The sequence below is a fragment of the Etheostoma spectabile genome, chromosome 1, assembly GCF_008692095.1.
Source record: "Etheostoma spectabile isolate EspeVRDwgs_2016 chromosome 1, UIUC_Espe_1.0, whole genome shotgun sequence".
NCBI classification, from domain to species: Eukaryota; Metazoa; Chordata; class Actinopteri; order Perciformes; family Percidae; genus Etheostoma; species Etheostoma spectabile.
In genome coordinates, this window is record NC_045733.1 from 27,111,127 (window position 1) to 27,131,126 (window position 20,000).

Here is a 20,000-nt window from a genome sequence, read left to right on the forward strand (position 1 = left end):
CCTCTCTCTCCCCTTTCTCACTTAACTGTCCTGTGAAAAATTAAAGGCTGAAAAGCCCCAAAAAATTTGAGAAAAAAAAACAAAACTGGAAATAGCAGTTCCCACAACAATGTACATACAAGCACAAATTTGGTAGCTGTTCTGGAGTTTGCGATTGTATCAAACAATCTTCTATTTAGTTTTTAATAAAACAATTCTGAACATTGGTTGCTTGCTTGCAAATAATGTGGAGGAAGCTTTAGGATGGCTACTGACAGGTGGTCAATAAAATGACATCCTTCCTGAAGGCTTACCATTTCTTAGGTATTCATGTTGCGTGGCCTTCACACAACAGCAAGATAATAACTTGTAAGGAATTTCACATTTAATTTTTACTTCTCAAGCACAAGAAAATTACATTTGTTGAATAGCACTCGTGAGTCAGACACATGGAATCTGGTTCAGGGTCAGGCCCGGATTATACTGTGTTTAACAAGTGTTGATGGACAAATACCTCTTTTACATTGACGCTTGACTTGCATTGAGTGTGGGTTCAGAGTTTGCTGTACAAAAGGGATGACAAGTTTGCTGTGCCTGTTATTTTTTGGGACAAACTGCCCCAAAAAAAGCTGAAACTTTAATCATCTTAATAATTGAATGTTAACATAAGACTTAACACACTGACCTGGAAGTGACCTGCGAAACAGATGGCTAGGGTCAGAAGCAGCACACAGCCCAACACTCCAAATGATGTCCCCAACAGCTGTCGACTGGGAAGATAAAGACCAGAGTGTATGTCAAAGCTCAGCCTCCAGTCTCTCCTTTTCCCATCAGGACGATTATCATCTTCATAGTGTTTCTTCATCCCTGTTGCACTGCATTAAAACTGCTGACAACTTGGTGATTGATTTGTTTGTAAATGACTAAATCTGGTCATACTTACTTATTTGTGACAAACATCTGAACCAAAAAGATGCAGAGGAAGATGAAGGTGGCACAGCCAACATAGTGTTTAAACATCCGCAGGTCCAGGGCTCGGTACTTAAAAAAGGAAAAATAGAAGACAGCTAAACCTCTTGTTCAGCACCAGAATGCTTGAATGGAAATGTATCACAAATGTTTTTAGTGGATTCCTCTTTAACTAACCTGTTTTTCCAGATCTTTCTTTGGAAACCACAGAGCTAAACTGCCACTCTCTTCAGACTTAGACCACTGCCTAAGAGAAAGGAACAAAGGCAGGATAGGAGGAAGAAAGAAAGTTGGCCAGGAAGGAAGGAAGGAATAGAGCTTTAAGTAGGGATAATTGATATGGGCGAACTTAATATAGAAAGCATTATTTTGTAATATTGTGATTTACTGTAAGATAACTCATTACCTCAAACATTACAACATTGCACTATTATGCTACTTGCACACACACACACACACACACACACAATGTATGCAGGTTGTACATTTTATTCTACACTTGTATACATAATACATTATTTTAATTTCTCTAAATATATTTTTTCAGTAGTTTTGTTTTTGTTATCTTTTGTTATCCATTAATTATTTTTAGTTTATTTCTGGTATTTTCTGTATCTGTGAGTGAGTATGTGTATTTTTCTGTAACTTGCTGCAGTTCCCAGTTTGGGATTAATAAAGTCTGTCTGTCTATCCATCCATCCATCTTACAATGTTCAATAAAGTATTTACAAAGATACTGTTACCAAGACTCCTAAAAAGAGCTAAATGCTCAGCGTGTTAACATGCTCACAATGACAATGCTAACATAACGTTAAGCAGGCATAATGTTTACCAAGCTAACCATCATCATTCAGTTTGTTAGCATGCTAACATTCGATAATTGGCAGTAAACACAGAGAACTGATGGAAATATGAGTTTAGCATGTATTTAGTCATAAACCAAAGTGTTGGGATAATTTGAAATTGTGACCTGATGGTGGTGCTAGATGAAAAGTCAGGGGATCACAAAAGTCATTACAACTCATCGTGAGGGGGGCTTGAATTTTTGTTCAAAATGTCATTGTAATCCATTCAATCGAGACAATTCACTCAAAACCACAAATGTCAACCTCATGAATGCGCTGGCGGAAAAGGCAGGAAATCATCAACCTCCGTAGGATTCATCTTCTGGAGAAAATGAATGCCTGTACTAAATTTGATGGTAATCTATTTCATAGTGGTTGAGATATTTACAGTTTTTGCGGTAAGCTGGGCTAAAAAGTTATACTTTATCATTCACTCAAACTTAAGAACTTTGATAAGAGAAATTTCTCACATTGGCATGCCTACATTTAAAAGTTTGGGCAAAGTGCAACCTGCTTGAAGAGGTCAATCAATAAAACAGTAGACAGTTATTTTATGAAATGTACCTAATGCATAAAAGTGATGACTTGTTAAAAAAAAAAAAAAAGGTCCTACTTGCTGCTGAGCTCATCTATGGTAGTAGTCATCTCGTTGTGTAGCTCCTCATCAAACTTACTCTTCTGGGATTTGTTCCTGCACAAGAAAGCACAGAGACAATTAGGAAAAGGCAGACGGACAGACAGTGAAACACGCATGCTGACTGGAACAGATGCTGGAAAACCAGATCAGGCCATACGAGTTACTCAGGTCCAGTTAAGCTGTGCTTGGAGGCAACAAGGTTAATGCCATTCTGAGCATTAGTGAGAAAAGAGAAATATGGTTTGTGCCTGCAAAGGAGTGTGCCGGATGCAGAATGCTGTGTGTTAGATCATCTCTGAGGGATTCAGCTGGAGTGTTTCTGCCGTGCTTCTGCTTGTAAACCCCCTACTCTACCAGGAAGGAAACACTCACACAGATGCACAGACCCAGATACACACAAGCCCCGGTCAGTGATCAGTGTTAATACGAGCATGTCAGTCCACTAACAGAGGTTACTGGGTTTCTTGGGGCGTTTGAGATCATATATCGCCCTGTTACAAAGAGGTAGCAGTGAGAAACGGTGAGAAAAGAATAATATTACACCACTGCTTAGGTTAGTGCTAAGACAGCAATGTGCTCCATTAAGGCAATAGTTCTCACCCTGTAGAACAGGACATCACACAAACTTTTTTTGGGGGGTGGGAGTCACAGAATGATTTAAAAAGGTTGGTGTGAATTATATTTGTTACATTGGAATTTATGGTGTCATATGTTATCTCTTTTTTAACTATAATGATAAATTAGTCATTGTAGCCTCTACTCTACTCCCACAAGGATGAATCAATTCAACAATATTTAAATGATTCATTTTGGGAAACTACATGAAGCATACTGATTCCTGGATACAAAAACAATGGTGGAAACTCAAAAACAATATTTACAGAATGTGAAAGCTCACCATCTTTTCTAGTTACAATTTAAACAAGTTGCTACTATGCATGTATCCATTGGATTTTGTTTTGGGGGGGGGGGGTCAAAAGCCAAAAGGTTGAGAACTACTGCACTGAGGATATAAGGACCTTGCGGGCCATAAAGGCCCCACTCACTTATAGCTGCTGAACGGGGGGGAAGGCAAGGAGAACGGTTCTTCTAGAGACTCAAAGCTGTCAGGGCCCAACAGTAAAACACAAACACAAATTCATCACAACGGAGCAGTGGGAAGCCTAAAAAACCCACAGGGCCAATGATTAAATAAATGTAAATATCTATCCAAAACATCAGCTAGATGAATGCTTGTTAACAGGAGAAGCGCATTCATAACTGTTACTTTTAACCACAGGAAAACAATTACACTGCTATAGAATGTCATCATGTCGTCACTTCAGCCGCAGACATGTTCACCAGCTGCAGCCTGTGCCACAGTGGACTGAATACATGAATGAAATTAACAATTTACGACAACAAATCTCCATTCTCACAGGGTGGAATGATTGTGCTTTTAGGCACACACTTATCTTTTCTAATTACATTACTCCTGCCCACACTGTTTGTGTAGGTGAGTCCTGCCCACTAATCAGTAGCTACACTTTAAATATTTGTCAATACGCTTACTGCCTATACCAGATGGGTAAAGATAATTAACCATTATAAGCTACAACTAGGGCTGGGGCAATTCGTCGACGTAGTCAACATCATCGACTATGTAAGTGCGTCGACAAATAATTTGCGTTGACGCACCGCATCTAAAACTAACATGGCTGCCTCCAGCAACAGTTTGTAAGTATGGATTCCTCACACCAACATGTTGAGAAAAAGGCTTACACATGGTCTTCTAAAGTGTGGGAGTATTTTACTCTTAATGCCAACAACAACGTGGTAGTCTCTAGACTTTGTAAAAGGACCCCTGAGTCAGAATAACAGCAGCAAAACACAGCAAGTTCTGCTCACCTATGCCTCTCCATCTTCTCCCGTAGTATGTCCTGCGCTGACTTGAGGGTGAGGTAAACTGTGCTGTGTCTCCCCCATTTGTAACTACGATAACTACGCAACCAGGCCATATTGTTTTAGATATATCACTAGTCCTTAATAACGTCAGTTAAAAAATTGTCAGGTTTAAAATTGGGCTCTGGCTCATAATTCCTTTAGAAATGAGAGAGCTAAATTAATCGTTATGGTTAGATTAGTCAATTAATCTAAAAAAATAATCCCTAGATTAATCGTTTGAAATAAAAATCGTTTGGTTGTAGCTAGCTACAACCATAATCAATTTGTCCATGTATTATTATATAATGGAAGGTAATGGAAGGGCTTGTTATAGAGCTCAGCACACCCACCACTCTTCAGGAATGACAAAGCAGCCCAGCTGTAATAAACAGACCCTTGGTGACAACATTTTATAGGCAAGTTTTATTTCAGTTTAAAACTGACTCCTTTAACACTTCTTTTGCTTTTGGAATATATGCTGATTTATTGACAAATGTTTAATTTTAAGAAAAATTTCACTCCTTCCAGTGCGCTGGGCGTTGACTACTAAATAATTGATGAGCAATGATAATTCATAGTTTGAAGGTTTTACCCACTTGCATTATGTTTAAAGGGGGAGGGAGTACACCTTGTATCTCATAAAGACAAAAACAATAAACATCCTGCCTGCTCACTGAATATCAATTTTAGTTATACAATCAAGAAGAATCAACTGCATATTGAACTTCAGAAATTGTGATCACACATCCACAAAAAAGTGTAAGAAAATGTGAGTGAAAAAAAGAATCTCACATGTAACAAGTCGTCTAACATGACTGAACATACTAACACCATAATGCTTATTTTGATGGAATTTCCAATCTTTTAAAATTTCTAAGTTCCCACAAAACGCATTCATTTTATACATCATGATAATCTCTGTGTGGACTGATGAACATTGGCAATACTGTGAATGCATTAAAACATCCTTTTAAAAACACTTTGATATACTGTGTTACAAAATATTGTTAATAAAATGTTCAGATTTCATGAAAAGATGGGAAAGTCTCAGAAGGGAACGTTAATTGGAAACACTTGATGCTATTGAGTAACAGTGTTGTTACATAGGCTGACTCCAGGGTGAATGTGTGTGAGCAGCAGCACATAATGCACAGTTAAAAATAATAATAGCCACAAAATGGAAAATGTGAATTTATTTTATTCATTTTTAAATTGTAGCAGCTCAGAGTTGTTCCTACCTGTCAGGGAATTTCCCGGGGACTGATTGTAGAGGGATGTCCTGGAAAGGACAGGGACAACATTCACCCCATGAGAAAGCAAAATATGCGAGTGTTGAAGGCGAAACCAACTGAAACTCAAATTAGCCAACGTTTTCATTCAAGAAATTGTGAACCTCTCACAAGAAAATGCTTATCATTAGTCATTGTGTGTAATATGCTTTTCTTAAAAGATACCTCTCAAAAGACTTGAAAAACAGAACATCAATTAAAAAAACAGTTTGTCTGTCATACTTGACTAAAGCTTTGAACATCGTTCACTAAATAATGAACACAGCAAGACCATGTCTTGTATTTGTGCAGTCTTTAACAAGGGCTCCAGTTTATAACAACTAACAACAACCCGGTGCTTACCTTGCAGCGGGGCCTGCCATTGACAAAAGCGTCAGGGGTGAAGCCCTCTCGGTTCTGCAGGTGGGCAAAAGGTTTGACGGCCCCCCAAGATTCCAGGTAACGGGTCATACGCACGGACGCTCTCATCTTCAGACCATCATTCACCCGAGGTTTAGGCGCACTACGGCTGCTCAATGATGGGTCCTTAGACTTAATACACAAACACACACAACAACATTGCATTTACAATAGACGGATCTTACAGCAGACGTTTTACAGGCAGAATGCCATCCAATGCTAGCTTGACAAACAATTATTGAATGAGAAGGTGTGTTTAAACTTTTGTATGTATGTATGTATATATGTATACACACACACACACACACACACACACAATATATATTCATTTGGGAGAAAGGAGGAGACACAGGCTTGAAGCCCAGTAGAAACAATGTGAACTTCGCACCAGTGTCAATAGAAACCTCATTTCCTCCAGTTGCTAATATCACTGTCCTAGAGTGCAGTGTGTGTAAGGCACTGGTTCATGTTTGTCCCTCACATAGCAACTGCAAGTCGGAGTCTAGGAAAACCTGCAAAATCAGCAGGGTATCAAATACTTCCCACTGTAGTGCTATTCTGTTTTTTTTGTAGATTAGACTCCCAACAAAATAGGGATAAAAGGATAGGATAAAAGTGAGATGCTTCACTCTGTAGCTAAAACAAAGAGCTTAACATACAGAGCGAATAGAGGTGCTGTGAAAATGTGCAGTACAACAAAAATATGGTGTTTTTAGAAAATTAAAATGAGCATAATATGGGCACTTTAAGCCCACCGACTCTATACACAATGTGATTGGCCTGACCAGAATTTGTTTTTTCCAGCTTGCATGCCAACAGAGAGTTGCTAGACTATTACATTTACTGCCGCTAGGGTGCGTCTAGATTTCTAGGCTAATCCAATTCTGCAGGATTGCTCAGAGCTGATATGTGCATGGGTCACCTAAATGATTGCAAGTGAGCATGTATGAACAAGTTTCTATGTACCAAATCTAGTGGGGGGGGAATTTGTAGGGAGAGTGATGTGAAAATGTTTTGCCAAAAAAATCTAACTGGCAGAAAATTGAATGGTGTACAGCAGATACTATATGACAATTGATAAATCATAGTCTGCAATTCATAGTACAAAAGGTTTTACCCACGTGAATTCTGTTTGAAAAGGGGCAGGAAGCACACCTTATATACTTAGAGACAAAAACACTAAACATCCTGCCTGTTAACTGCATATCCCTTTAGACAATCAACTGGATATTAAACATTTAAAATGTGGATCACACATCCACAAAAAAGTGTAGGAAAATGCATAGCATTTAGACGGCAAAATACACATTTGGACATGTAGAAACAACATCAGGCCAAAAAAAAAAATCAAAAACACAAATAAGTCTGTAATCAAACCATGTAATCACAGGTTTTAAAATGATTTACATTATGTAAATGACTATTTTTCTCTTGTTAACATACCAGTTAACATACCAGCAGATATGTAGGTGTTTTCAAATGCAACATATTTCTCATTCTTTCCCTCACAATGTGCATTTTTGAGGAAGACAAATAGGGAACTCACTCGTGGATCAATGACCAGGTAGGTTTGGACGTTGAGCTCTTTTAGGTAGGGGTCCCTAAGGTGGCCATCCCCGTCTTCCACTTCATAAGCCTTGTTCAGGTGCTTCAGAGTTGCCTCTGTGATGTGGACACGTCTGACCGAGTGAGGAAAGAGGAGAAGAAGGATTGAAATACTAAGCATGGCTTATGTAACACTTATTGTTTTTTAGTTGATTGTGCTTAGTTTTTGCAATGACACTTTTACCATTGTGTGGTTGCTCTCTTTAATATTTTTCATTTTTTTGTATAAAATGCAGTGTTTCTGTATCATTAATGGAGTGTAGACATGTAAATATATTCTTATTCCAAAAGACATCCATCCTTTTAAAAACGGAACATTTAGAATATCTTTTTATGAAACAAATACTATATATTATTAAGGATCTAGAGTTGTGCTAAGGCAAGTGACATGTACAATGTTATCATGGAACTGGTTCTATGCAATTCCTTTGATCAGAATGGCATTGTGAACAACTGAACCTGAACATTTACTTCGGCAACTTAGTTGCTTAAAGTAAAAAGTGAATTTTTTTGCAACCAATAATAATGCTGGTATTGCATCACATGTTTTCAGTTGGTCACTGGTAAAACCACATTAGAAAAAATAATGGAATTTACACAATACAATACATAAAAATTTATAAATGTTAATAAAACTAATACAAAAAAGTAATACAACTTTACCCTGGAAGACCTCCGGACTCCATATGATTAGCTAGCGTGACATCATGTGACCACACGTCAAACTGCCACTTACGAAGGCCAATGACACCGCAGAGCACGTTGCCTGAGTGCACGCCCACTCTCATGTTGATATCCACTCCTGTAGCCTCCCGTACCTGCCTGGAGGAGTTTCACAGCAATATTAAAGCTCATTGCTGTTGAAGGTTGTTTCTATATACAGAACAATGTCCTGGTGGATCACAATATAGACAGCGGCCCATTCCATATGTGTCTATGTGAATAGGGTCGGGTACCTTATTTTTACATTCTGAAGCACTATTATATGTCACTGTGTGTCAATAGTCTTATTCTCAACTGATTAAAAAAACATCATGTACTAGAGCAAAGTCAGTATTTACTCAGACTTTCCTGCTGTTGTATTACACTTAGTAAAATGGCATGTCCTTTCCAACATCTGCAATATTTCACTGTAGAGGATTCCAACACCGGGACGTAACAGTCTGCTCTGCATTGCAGCCGCTGCCATTGTCGGAATTAAACAACAGAGACTTAAAACAGGTAGCCTCGTGGTGCCTTCAAAGTTATTTTAAAATACCCTTTTCCATCAGGTAGTTGTACTCTGGTAATTTACTAGTGAAATAAGTTATTGTTATAAGTTATAGTTATTACACTATTATTAAATCTTTAATTTTTACCATATTGCCTTGGCAATAAACAAGCCATTTTTTTAATGTCACAGATTGTTTTTTAGTACCCTTTTCTCTTTTTGGTTCTGGGACCATTTAGGCACTGCCACTGTTTTAAAAGTATCAGCACATATTAGCACCTGTATTGGGGGAAAAAAAAACGATACCCAACCCTAATGTTGATGCTTGGCACAAACTCACTTGATGGCTTCACACATGTCCAGGCCCATTTTGACGCAGTTCTTGGCATGTTTAGGCAGAGAGACCGGCAGCCCCGACACGCAGTAATAGCAATCTCCAAGAATCTTGATTCTCATGCATTCGTTTTCCTATACAGAAATGGGAATGAGAAGTCAAACCAAAACACAGTTTTGTGCAATCAAGCACATATTTAAAAGTTGTCTGGTTGCGTAACATGTGGGTAAGCAGACAGACAAGATATGGGACTCCATCAATAAAACTGCAGTCTTGTCCTACTGCAGTCTACGTGCCTTGGTTGTGACTTGATAAGAAGAGAATGTCCCTGCCCAACTCAGATTTTTCCAGCCAGTATGAGGTTTAGCAGAAATCCTTCTGTCAGTAATCTCACTACTCTACTATTTAGATTTTTACTGCTAAAATGTCTTAAAGAGGTAAACAGTCAACTGCTAATTAAGCGTAGAGGTCATGTAACATTATTCTAGATGACTCACCTTGGCAATTTGGTCAAATTTTCCAAACAATTCATTGAGCATGATGACAAGCTCTTTGGGAGAACAGTCACTAGCCAATCTTGTGAAGCCAACAATGTCAGCATATAGAATACTGAAAGAAAGAAATAGTACAATAAGAGTTAACACACAAATACACTCACATAAACAGAAACAATGTCATCGCTGACATGTAAAATATGAAACAAAGACTAAATCTATTTTACTTACTGAACTATTTTTAAATTTCCACACACTAAAATATAATACTACTTAAAAGATTTGCTACAACTAACCCTAAACCAATAAGAGACCTCACAGATACCAAAATGGTGCTTTCAGGTTTGCGTTCCACTTAAACAATGTATATTGGTGAGCAATGGTAATATTTCCATATAACGTCTGTCATGCTTTGTAGTTGCATGTCCACGTTGCTAACAAAAACTAATATTAGGAGATCATCCCTGACTTTTTCAATCTGTCAATCAACTTTACAAACTTATATGGAGCACCTGAATGCACTTTAAGCAGTCAACAAGTATGACAAGCATTTAAGCATACTCAGGACCATGAAGCTTACACCATTTGTGCCCTCTAAATTTGGCCATGATTTTCTCTGCACAGCGTTCACAGTCGGCCCATTATGACTCATTATGACCATTACAGCTCCTGAATTGGGATGTAGGATTTCAGGCAAAAAACAGCTCTTCACCATCCTCCCATTAACCTCTAGAAGACCTGATCAGTGACTGAACAAAAAAGCATGTCTGGTTCAATGCTGAATCATAGTCTCTGCCTCCATAAAGCTGCCAGCCATTGGACCACAGAGGGACAATGATATCTCATCTGACCTCTGAAAGACCCCCAACACCACCAGCTGGAAGTTTGGCAAAAGCCCAACCTAGCATCTGAACTTCCTCCCTGTCTCAGCATGTCTTGCCACAGTGGGAACTGGCATTCTAACCATTGCAACGCAAGCCTCAGAAAACACCATACTCAACTCAGTGAGCTACAAGACAATTTAAGCTAATGTGATAAATACCGTCCATGTAAATAATCAGCATTATGGGATATATTTTATTTGACTTTGAGATGGGGTTCACAACCTTTCATACTATGTACATAAATATTCAAAACTCAAGCTGATCACGAACGAATATTCATTGATCTGTGTGTGTGCGAGATACAAATATCCAGAGAGCACTACATGACAGGCTGGCCTGAGTATAACCAGGCTTGGTCAAAGGTTGCCATTGCAACCTGGCTCGAGTACAACTGCCAGTCTGGTGACCAACAGAGGGACCCAGACCGTGTACCTGTTCCACTGCCTGACTGAAAATGGCCAGGTGCTTCATGAGACAGTCATTTAACGACTGGTCTGACTGAGGTAATTATAGGGATGGGTCAGGGTTGCACGTAGCCTATCATTTAACACCTTCTTACTAAATGAACATGGCAGAAAACAGGTCTGATGCCTTCACAATGACCTCTTGATTAGCAAAGACAACAAAGATTTTGTGTCTAAAACTTCAATCCAATCACTTTCTGTATGTTTTAACTATTATATATATGTTATATATATATATAACAATTTAATTGTATGCCAGAATTACATCTTTCATTAAACTGATCACAGCTGAAAAAATGTAAAGCTAAATAAGCCACAACTAAGCTTTTGTTCATTGTATTCATTTTCTTCTTAAGAAACACCATAATACAATCCCTTATTGAGGTAAGGCAAAGGCTGTGTCTTGTCTATATTTACCACCCCCCCAAAAAAAAAAATCAGCTAGTGAGCCATCTGCCAAGGTTCAGTTTAAGCTGACCAAATATCTGTCAGCACTTGTTAAATTAATGAAACCGCCGTAAAATAAAGAGCTGAAACTGGGTCACTGCTCTGAAAACAGACAGACATATACTAATCTCCCGAATGGTCAGAGAAATCTGCTTTGTGTGTGAACAGTTTTTGCTTTTGTGCCCAATCTACGTATGTCTGATGAAGTGAAAATGATGTAGTAAAAGCATAAATATAGGTTTCCCTGAAAACAATTACAATTTTTCAAAATTGCAAATACAGACAAAGTAGTAGACAGATAGGGAAATGAAATAAGTCTGATTAAAGAACTTCACTTTTGGGATATGTAGATGTATAGGTATAGCCAGGTTGAAAACTAAAAGTTCAAAACGCAAGAATTCTTTTTCTCTTTTTGTGTCGTTTAAAGTATCGCTTTTTACACACGTCTGTCATAGTGTTGGTTACTAGTCATAATTTATCTTAAGTCACCTGTTCACAAGTTTAAGCAATTTGGAACCTGTCTCCAAGGATTAATAAAGCTAAATTGTACAAATGCTACAAATTGTAAGCAGTGCAGGTTCAGGCCACAGACACTTGTCTCTTTCAAAATCTTAGGCAGGACAGTCATTATACAGTACTTCTACTGATACTTTGCAAAAAAAACAACTTTTGAAAACATCTGCATGTCTTAAAAACGTCTTGATGGCTGCTCAGGCATTTTGACCATCCCTTAAGTGCATGGTTTGACCAGTAAAATCAGGGTTCCATGATAAGGTAATCCTTTATAAAAAAAAGGCTATTTAATGATCAGTAAATCCGAAAAATCTTTCATGTATTTCCAAGGTGGTTTGTGATTGTACCTGACGTTCTCGTGCCTCTTGACATAAAGACTGTGGAAGTTGTTATCTTTGACCAGTCGCTGTTGTTCTTCTTTGTCTTTACAGTCTTGCAACCGTTCCATGATCGCAAGCTTCATCTTCATGGAGATGTAGACTGGTAGCACAGACTGCAGCAGGTTCTCCTGCAAACACACAAAAAATGGCCAGTCTTATTTGACTGTCACACTCAATGACACTCAATGAGTGATGATAAAAAAATAAAAAAATAAAAAAATTAAAGTTTACCCGGGAACAGCCACCCACACCCGCTCTGTCTTAACCTCTTGTTTTTTCTTGTACTCCCCTTCCTACACCCACTCTCTCTCCCACTTACACCTGTATACGCATGTGTATACTTGGAGAAACATAGTTGTTGCTTTCATGCATGCATTGACAATCACAACACGCACACAGTGTTTGGATCAGGCCGCATTTTTCTGTTCGAGCCCAGGCATTAAGATATTTATGTCCGAGCAAGAGGATGGATACCCGACCCGAGGCCCACGGAACCTGACGGGCAGGGCTGGGTTTGGACAGATAGTTAGAAATAATGTTTGAGTTTGGATCGGGCTCGGTCACATCAGCGCGATAAGGCATTGAACATTTTAAATTTTAAACTGCTTATTATGTAGGTGGAGAATTTAGCAACTCAACTTCCCAAAGCTTAGTGTCCTTGCCTGCAGCATCATTGCCATTCCAGCCAGCAGCAGTAGCAGAGAGCCAACTTCAGCGCTGTTGGCAGGACTCTGACTGGGGGATCCCGAGGTGTTCCCGGGCCAGTGTGGAGAATTATCTCTCCACCTATTCCTGGGCCTTCCCCGAGGAGGTAGCAAATACATTTAAACACTATATATGCTGCCAAATATTGGTAAACATGACAGCGTGGAAGAATATTCCACACTGCACCAGCAGTAGGTAAGGCAAAATCCATTCATTCAGTAAGAAATAAAATTGGAGTCAGTCTGCCACAATCATCAGAGGCCTGAGAAGTGTTCAAAGTCCAATGGCTTGATTAAGACAGGAATCTGAAGAGGCAACTTCTCAAGAAATGACTAATCTCTTTTTAAACCACCAGATGGGCATCAGGTTAGATCATCTGACTTCACTTACTGATTCAAGTTGTTGCTTGTTAAATTATTCTTCAGAATGGGTTTTACATAATACAGTCACCAGACAGTCCTTTAATACAAACAAGTGGATGTAAAAAGAGATGAAAGCATAAGAGAAGTGTGTGTGTGTGTGTGTGTGTGTGTGTGTGTGTGTGTGTGTGTGTGTGAGATGTTGTCTGACAAAAGTTAATACTTTTTTAATGGAACGGTGCTTGAAAATGAAATATTAATTTCTCATTTAAACCGGTATTCAAGCATACAACCCTGTGAGTCCTAACTATGTACTTAAGCTAATAAAATCTTGGATTTTATAATGCTTCAGCCAGTCCACCTAAGAACATTCACATTCTTGCTTTGAAGCCCTTCCAGTGTTCATCTGTCTGTATACTCCAGGTCACTGTCCTGTCTTCCAAGAACATCATACTAGAAGTAACTTCTGAAATTTTTTCTGCATGTAGCTCTATTCACAGATCCGTCTGTTCTCTTTTGCTAGTCAATAGAGCTGAAAACAATCTGCAACCCTTGCATGGCATGCTTCTACCACTACCACACATTGGCTAGTGACTTGTTGCAACAGTTTTGGTCTGACCAGTAGCGGTTGGCCTATAGAAGGCACTAGGGAGCCACCCCTCCTGCACCAAATCAAAGTTAATTCATTTTTATAAATTCATTTTAATTATTCATTATTTTCATTCTATGATTAAAATTGTGTGAACAAAGAATTTAACTTGCAACGCACTATCTGCAATAAAAGTGACTAAACGCTACAACTGGGATGAATAGATTGGACTTGGGGCACAGATCCTTTCCACCCCAAATCTCACCCGTAGTGTTTTGATGGGTGATTGACAGCCTACGTGTGAACATAAACTGAGACGAGAGTTGAGGCAACCACAACATGGAGCCAGACTGTCAAATCTCACTATCAAATAAACATGGACTGGATTCAGCAATTTTTTAAAAACTGACCAGAAACTAATGACAGAGGTAAAAAATGCAATGCGTTTTGTAAACAATTGGTTGGTAAAAATGTCAGCAAAAAGTTTGCTTCATTTTTTGGCCTGGCACCTGCTGAAATTAATTCAACCAGCTGCCACTGGGTCTGACACAGTGCTTTGCATTACAGCAAGCGTTCAGATTACTTATTCATTAGACCGGCGGAAGATTTTCCTTAACATGTCAGAATTGTCTATTTGGCTTTCACAAGCCTATGTTTCTAGACACTCTTTAGGTAGTATAGACATCTCACGAGAAAAAAAATTAAATTTGGAGTGTTATAGCAAAAAGGTGAATGTGTTTTGACTCAAAGCAATCCAGCTTATCACTATTCATTACATTTTTAAAAGAACTAAAATAACAACCCAATATTAAAAAACCCAAACAAACTAATGAAAGTTTGATAACGTTTTAAAATTAGGCTGTGAGAGAGGTCAAGAGGGATAGTCACATAAGGCACGGAATTTGTGTGTGTGTGTGTGTGTGTGTGTGTGTGTTTTTGTGTGTGTGTGTGTGTGTGCGCGTGTGTGTGTGTGCACTCTGCTGCAACCTGAACGGCTTCTATTCACTCTGGCTGACCTCTTACAGGGTTCAAATAACCCTTTTAGTTTCCCACACTATTACGCTTTAATTTTTACGTAGCTTTGAAAACAAAAACATTCTCTGTTCGCACAAGTGTTAAGGCTCTGTATCATAAATTTTCTCCGCCTATACTAACACGTCCGAAAACACATTTCAAATGACCATTTGCATACACTGAGCATGTGGGTGCAGGTGTAAACAGGAAGCAGATTACATTACAACATTACTCTGCAGTTGAAAATCATGGATGTATAAGCTGGAAATACAGAATATACTTTAGAGAAAGTACAACAATTGCAAAATTAAGTCCAGGAATGCATTTGCTTGTTTCTGAAAGGTATGTTAGCCTACCTAACCAATGTGAGTGAAGTGGGTGTCTGCGTCGTTTCTACAAGTCTCCTTTTCTGCCCATACAAACTACAATGGAACACGAGTTTTAAATCTAATTATCTCGAGAACCGTTCATCTGATATACTTCCCACTTGGTGGGTGTATTGCTAAGGACACAAGGTCAAGCTTCAAGTTGAAGTTGGTTAAATTTGGATGTGTTCAATATAATGAATACCTTCGCTAAGTGCATTTCACCGGTGTTTCTGACCATGAGTTGCTGTGACTTGGATATGTTGGGCACATTTACATTCTAAAGTAAAGCTATTAACTATTTATAGTAAAACTATTAATACCCTACAGTAGCATTGAAATGTTTATTTAAAGAGAACAAATAGGCATTTTCAGCACAATTCAATTTACTTAACATGTGTTTAAGGTGGAGCTTTCAACTCTAACATTGGATAGTTAAATGAATTATACTGCATCATGTTTTAACTGTGGTAACCAGTAACATTTCTTTCAGGTCACTGTAGAACACAGTTGTGTTGCATTTTTAAGTGCTCTGGGGGGTTTTGTAAGTTATTTTGGTGTACAATGAGTTAGTAACATCATTCAATTTTTTCATATCGAATCATCATAATAAATATATAGCTTTTTGGGGCCAAATACCAGAGGCCAAGCTATCAAACTGTTTCAAACTAAAGCGCGGATACCCGAACCGAGCCCAACAGGACCCGATGGAACGCGACAGGACCCGACGGAACGCAACAGGACCCGACGGAACGCAACAGGGCCCGACAGGACCCGACGGAACGCGACAGGACCCGACAGGACCCGACAGCCCCGACAGGACCCGACAGGACCCGACGGAACGCGACAGTATCTGACGGGCTGAGCCTTGTTCGGACAGATATATAGAAATGATGTTTGGGTTGGGCTCCGTCACTTCAGCGCGATATGGAAATTGTTAAAATTGTGCTGTGCTCCTTTAAGAGAGCTCAGTGTGTGTGTGTGTGTGTGTGTGTGTGTGTGTGTGTGTGTGTGTGTGTGGAAAGTGGGCAGAAGAGAGATATAGAAAGAGGAACGCAGACATATAGATGCAACTGGAGCAGAGTTGGTGGAATAAGTTTAAGTTTTGTACACAATGTTTGCGGTGTCCGAAATAAACCCCAGACTGAAAGCCAAGCTCATTCATTTGCTCACCAGAAACGGGATTTTAACCCCGACGTTATTTACATATAACATCAGCCCTGGAGGAAACGAGTTTCCCATAGTTTTCTGACCACGTTTGGAAACGCAACAATCAGGAAATGTTAACACATTGAACATTTTAAATAAACAGCTTATTAACATGCGCTTGTTGCCACGTGTGCGCTGATACGCTCATCTGTTTCCCAATGCCTTCCTACAGTTGCTTTATAAAAGCGGGCTTTCCACACAAACAAAACGTACATGCGTCATTAATATGAGAAAAATAAATTTGATTTAATTATTGCTCTGTCGGACTGCTCTGAGAGTTCCTCATTGGTTCCCCATTTGGAACGATTTTGGATCTTCCCCCACCATGTTATGTCCCTGTTCTCTTTGGCTAACTTTGTGCAACAGGCTCCCTTTTCAGCACCAATTCAAATACAACAGGATGTTTAAATGTTAACGATTATATCATTCCTTTCTGTCCTGCTAGGCAACACAACAGTTTCCCTGTCAGCACGTTTTATGTCCTGCACTAAGCAACAGTCACAACAAATGACAAAAGGAAAAATTGTTTTACAAATGCTTCTGAATTCAAAGCAAGTCATCACAGATGCATCTAATTTAAAATACATCCCAAGAAAATCTAATTTGAGAAGGATTTGTAAGTCACAATGAAAACATCCATCAGGGAGTCAACATGAGGCCAGCTAAAGGCAAAGCTTAGAGAATTTTCATAATTCGTCTGTAAGGTTTGTTTCCATTCAGTGAGGTTACTAAAATACATATGATGCAGAAAAATCTAAAAAGGTATTAAAATGCTCAGCACAATTGCCTTTGAAATATAAAGTACACTCTTCCTCACTAATGAAATGGTGCTATACCATCCTCTTTTTTTAAAATAAAGAACTACAAAGAATCCCTACAAGTTTTTCATTTCTTCAAGATTTTATAATGGACCATTTGTTACCATCATTACCAGACTGATTTATTTATTTATTTTTCTGATATATTTTCTTTTATATGTTTAATGTAACTTTACCTTTTGTTTGTTAAAAAGGTACAATATGTATTAATAATTAAAAAAAAACTATGTCTAGACTAATAAAAAGTAATCCCTCTCAATTATCACTCATGACCCACTGGAAGTGTGTGGTGGTGTCTGTATCTGCAGAGACCCCGCCCCCTGCCTGTATTTTCTCTCCTACTTATTTTGCTGTGTGCAGGAAATGTATAGGCATCATCAAAGAGCCTTTGGGCCCATTCTCATTCCCAATTGCAACACTCTGTCGCGACCCTCAGCGTCTGACAGAGACGCACAAGGCACCAAGAGGAGACCTCTGCTATGTGCGGCCAGTCGGGTCTGTTTACATGATGCATGCAGCGGCAGAATGAAGCTCTGCATTCACAAAGAATCCAACAATGCGAAACCTTGATATCGAGTTGTGGGTGTGTAACTGATGTAAAACAAAATCAGAAAATAATGTTTTATTCCTCTGATTTATAGCTTTGTTCTTGCTAAAAGGGTGTTCCCTCTCTTCATTCACTCTAGCTCTCTCTCTCCCTCTCTCTCTCTTTGGGGACAACTTGCTTACCATTTTCTTTAACATGCATTTATTGAATATTTATAATTTCTAGTATACCTATACTAACATAGTGAACCAACTGAAAGGCTATGGTAACATATGTACATGCTTTCATATTTATTGACCATTTCTTCAGACAGAGCGTAGCTATTTCTTGTGTGACTCGTTACAAACTAATCTTTGACTGGCAATGTGTTACACTAACCTGTTGTCTTTTTTCTATCTCCAGCTTCATCCGCATGCTCAGGCACCTCAAGGTGTCTTGAAAGGTCTGCCTTAGGGTTTTCTCCATCAGGACCTTATGGAAGGCTCCCACCACACTGCCACACAGAAACACCACTGCATTGGACAGCAGCTACAGAAACAGACACAGCAGAGGTTAGAGCTCAAATGGAAACACATGCATGCATCTGAACCCCTCCTATGTCGCTGCTGGAGTGGGACTTTAGAACTTACTCATTTACTTTGGTAGTGCCTTTACTTTAAAAAATAAATAAAATAAAAGCATTATGTCTCTGACCTTGGCCAAACATTATATTATGTCTAAATGCTGGTCATTTTTTGGTTAAACTTAATGATAAAGACTATTTACACAAAACAACTGAACTTCAACTTCATTGAATAGATAGCAATGGCCTTAAAAATGATTATTGGCTTAAAGTCTTCAACGCACAGCTGCAGACTGATACATTAGCATTACAGAAACATTTCTGCAACATAATGGCATAGTTTTTTCCAACTGATTTTACCTGGTTGGCAAGGTAAGTGGTGGGCTTATCGTCGTAAATGGTGAGACGCACTGTGAGAACCATGATGTGGGACAGCGAAGAGATGACGCTCAGCACCACAGCGTACCACAACTGGAATGGTAGCATGGTGTACACTGTGAAGATGATGAAGAGGAAGAAAGGCACCTGGAAACATAAAGGTTCAATTATTGCAAGAAGTCATCTGTTATGCCATGACAAAATCAAATTCTACTAAATGCTGCCTTCAGTCACTTATTTTAAGTAATTTAGTTTAAGTTTATTTTTATCTGGTGCATTAAAAGTGTAGTCACACATTTCACAAAATTTGGAGAATACTTGAAAGATAAAAAGAGGTATACGTTTTTGTATGCCTGTATTTTGGGATACGACGTATAAGGAATATCTACAGGATAACATTACTATAGACCTATTATCGGCAAATGCAGGGCTGAATTATAGACTTGCACATGAGAAAAGTTGAAAATAATTGTAAATGATCTGTCATCCAAATAATAGAGATGTGAAATATGTAAAGGGGACGTACTCAGAACATACTGTAAATATTGCAGCACACAACTATTTAATATGTAGCTACAGAGAAGTAATTTGGCATCCTGAGCAGAACATCCAGTCACATTTCCTCTGTGTGTGTTGTACTGTAATATTGAGCTTTTAAGATTTACAGTTTAGACCTAATCAAAAAACAAATTATAAAAATAGTTGTGGAGCTTCTTCACATCTGTGTAGACTGTAATTTGTCCTTTAGAATTGTCATGCCTGCATATTATAAAAGTCTATTGCAACAAAAACATAACCTTAATTTGAATCTGGCGGGGAGGTGAGGTTACCTGGTCCCAAGGCAGGATGATGGGGCCGCTGAAGATGAAGGTGTGGCCCATGGTGAGGTGTGTGGCCCATACAATCAGGCCCAGGAGACGCCTCCATCGCTGTGAGACCATCTCTGTACAAACCAGCACGAACACGGCAAGAAACACACACAGGCTGCCGCTCACCACGCTCACAAAGGCACAGTGTTCCAATGTGCTCTGCTCCAGCAGCCAGGGAGAAGGAGAAAAATAAAGGCACATTTTATAACAGTT

The 20,000-nt window shown here is 38.8% G+C and overlaps 1 protein-coding gene across 3 annotated transcripts in view; it reads right to left on the reverse strand.

The window, feature by feature from the left end:
• Window positions 1–20,000, reverse strand: part of adcy7 (adenylate cyclase 7) — a 63,181-nt gene that overhangs the window by 10,329 nt on the left and 32,852 nt on the right. For 2 of the 3 annotated variants that reach the window (XM_032523114.1, XM_032523123.1), the window contains exons 3-17: window positions 19,749–19,946; window positions 18,901–19,065; window positions 18,357–18,506; window positions 12,340–12,500; window positions 9,688–9,799; window positions 9,197–9,324; window positions 8,310–8,468; window positions 7,588–7,720; window positions 5,985–6,173; window positions 5,592–5,632; window positions 3,477–3,533; window positions 2,407–2,484; window positions 1,126–1,195; window positions 923–1,020; window positions 665–749 (exon numbers count right to left, since the gene is read on the reverse strand). In XM_032523114.1, the coding sequence (XP_032379005.1) occupies window positions 665–749; window positions 923–1,020; window positions 1,126–1,195; window positions 2,407–2,484; window positions 3,477–3,533; window positions 5,592–5,632; window positions 5,985–6,173; window positions 7,588–7,720; window positions 8,310–8,468; window positions 9,197–9,324; window positions 9,688–9,799; window positions 12,340–12,500; window positions 18,357–18,506; window positions 18,901–19,065; window positions 19,749–19,946 (1,824 nt within the window). The remainder of the gene's footprint in view (window positions 1–664; window positions 750–922; window positions 1,021–1,125; window positions 1,196–2,406; window positions 2,485–3,476; window positions 3,534–5,591; window positions 5,633–5,984; window positions 6,174–7,587; window positions 7,721–8,309; window positions 8,469–9,196; window positions 9,325–9,687; window positions 9,800–12,339; window positions 12,501–18,356; window positions 18,507–18,900; window positions 19,066–19,748; window positions 19,947–20,000) is intronic. The other variant, XM_032523131.1, reaches the window with a different exon arrangement.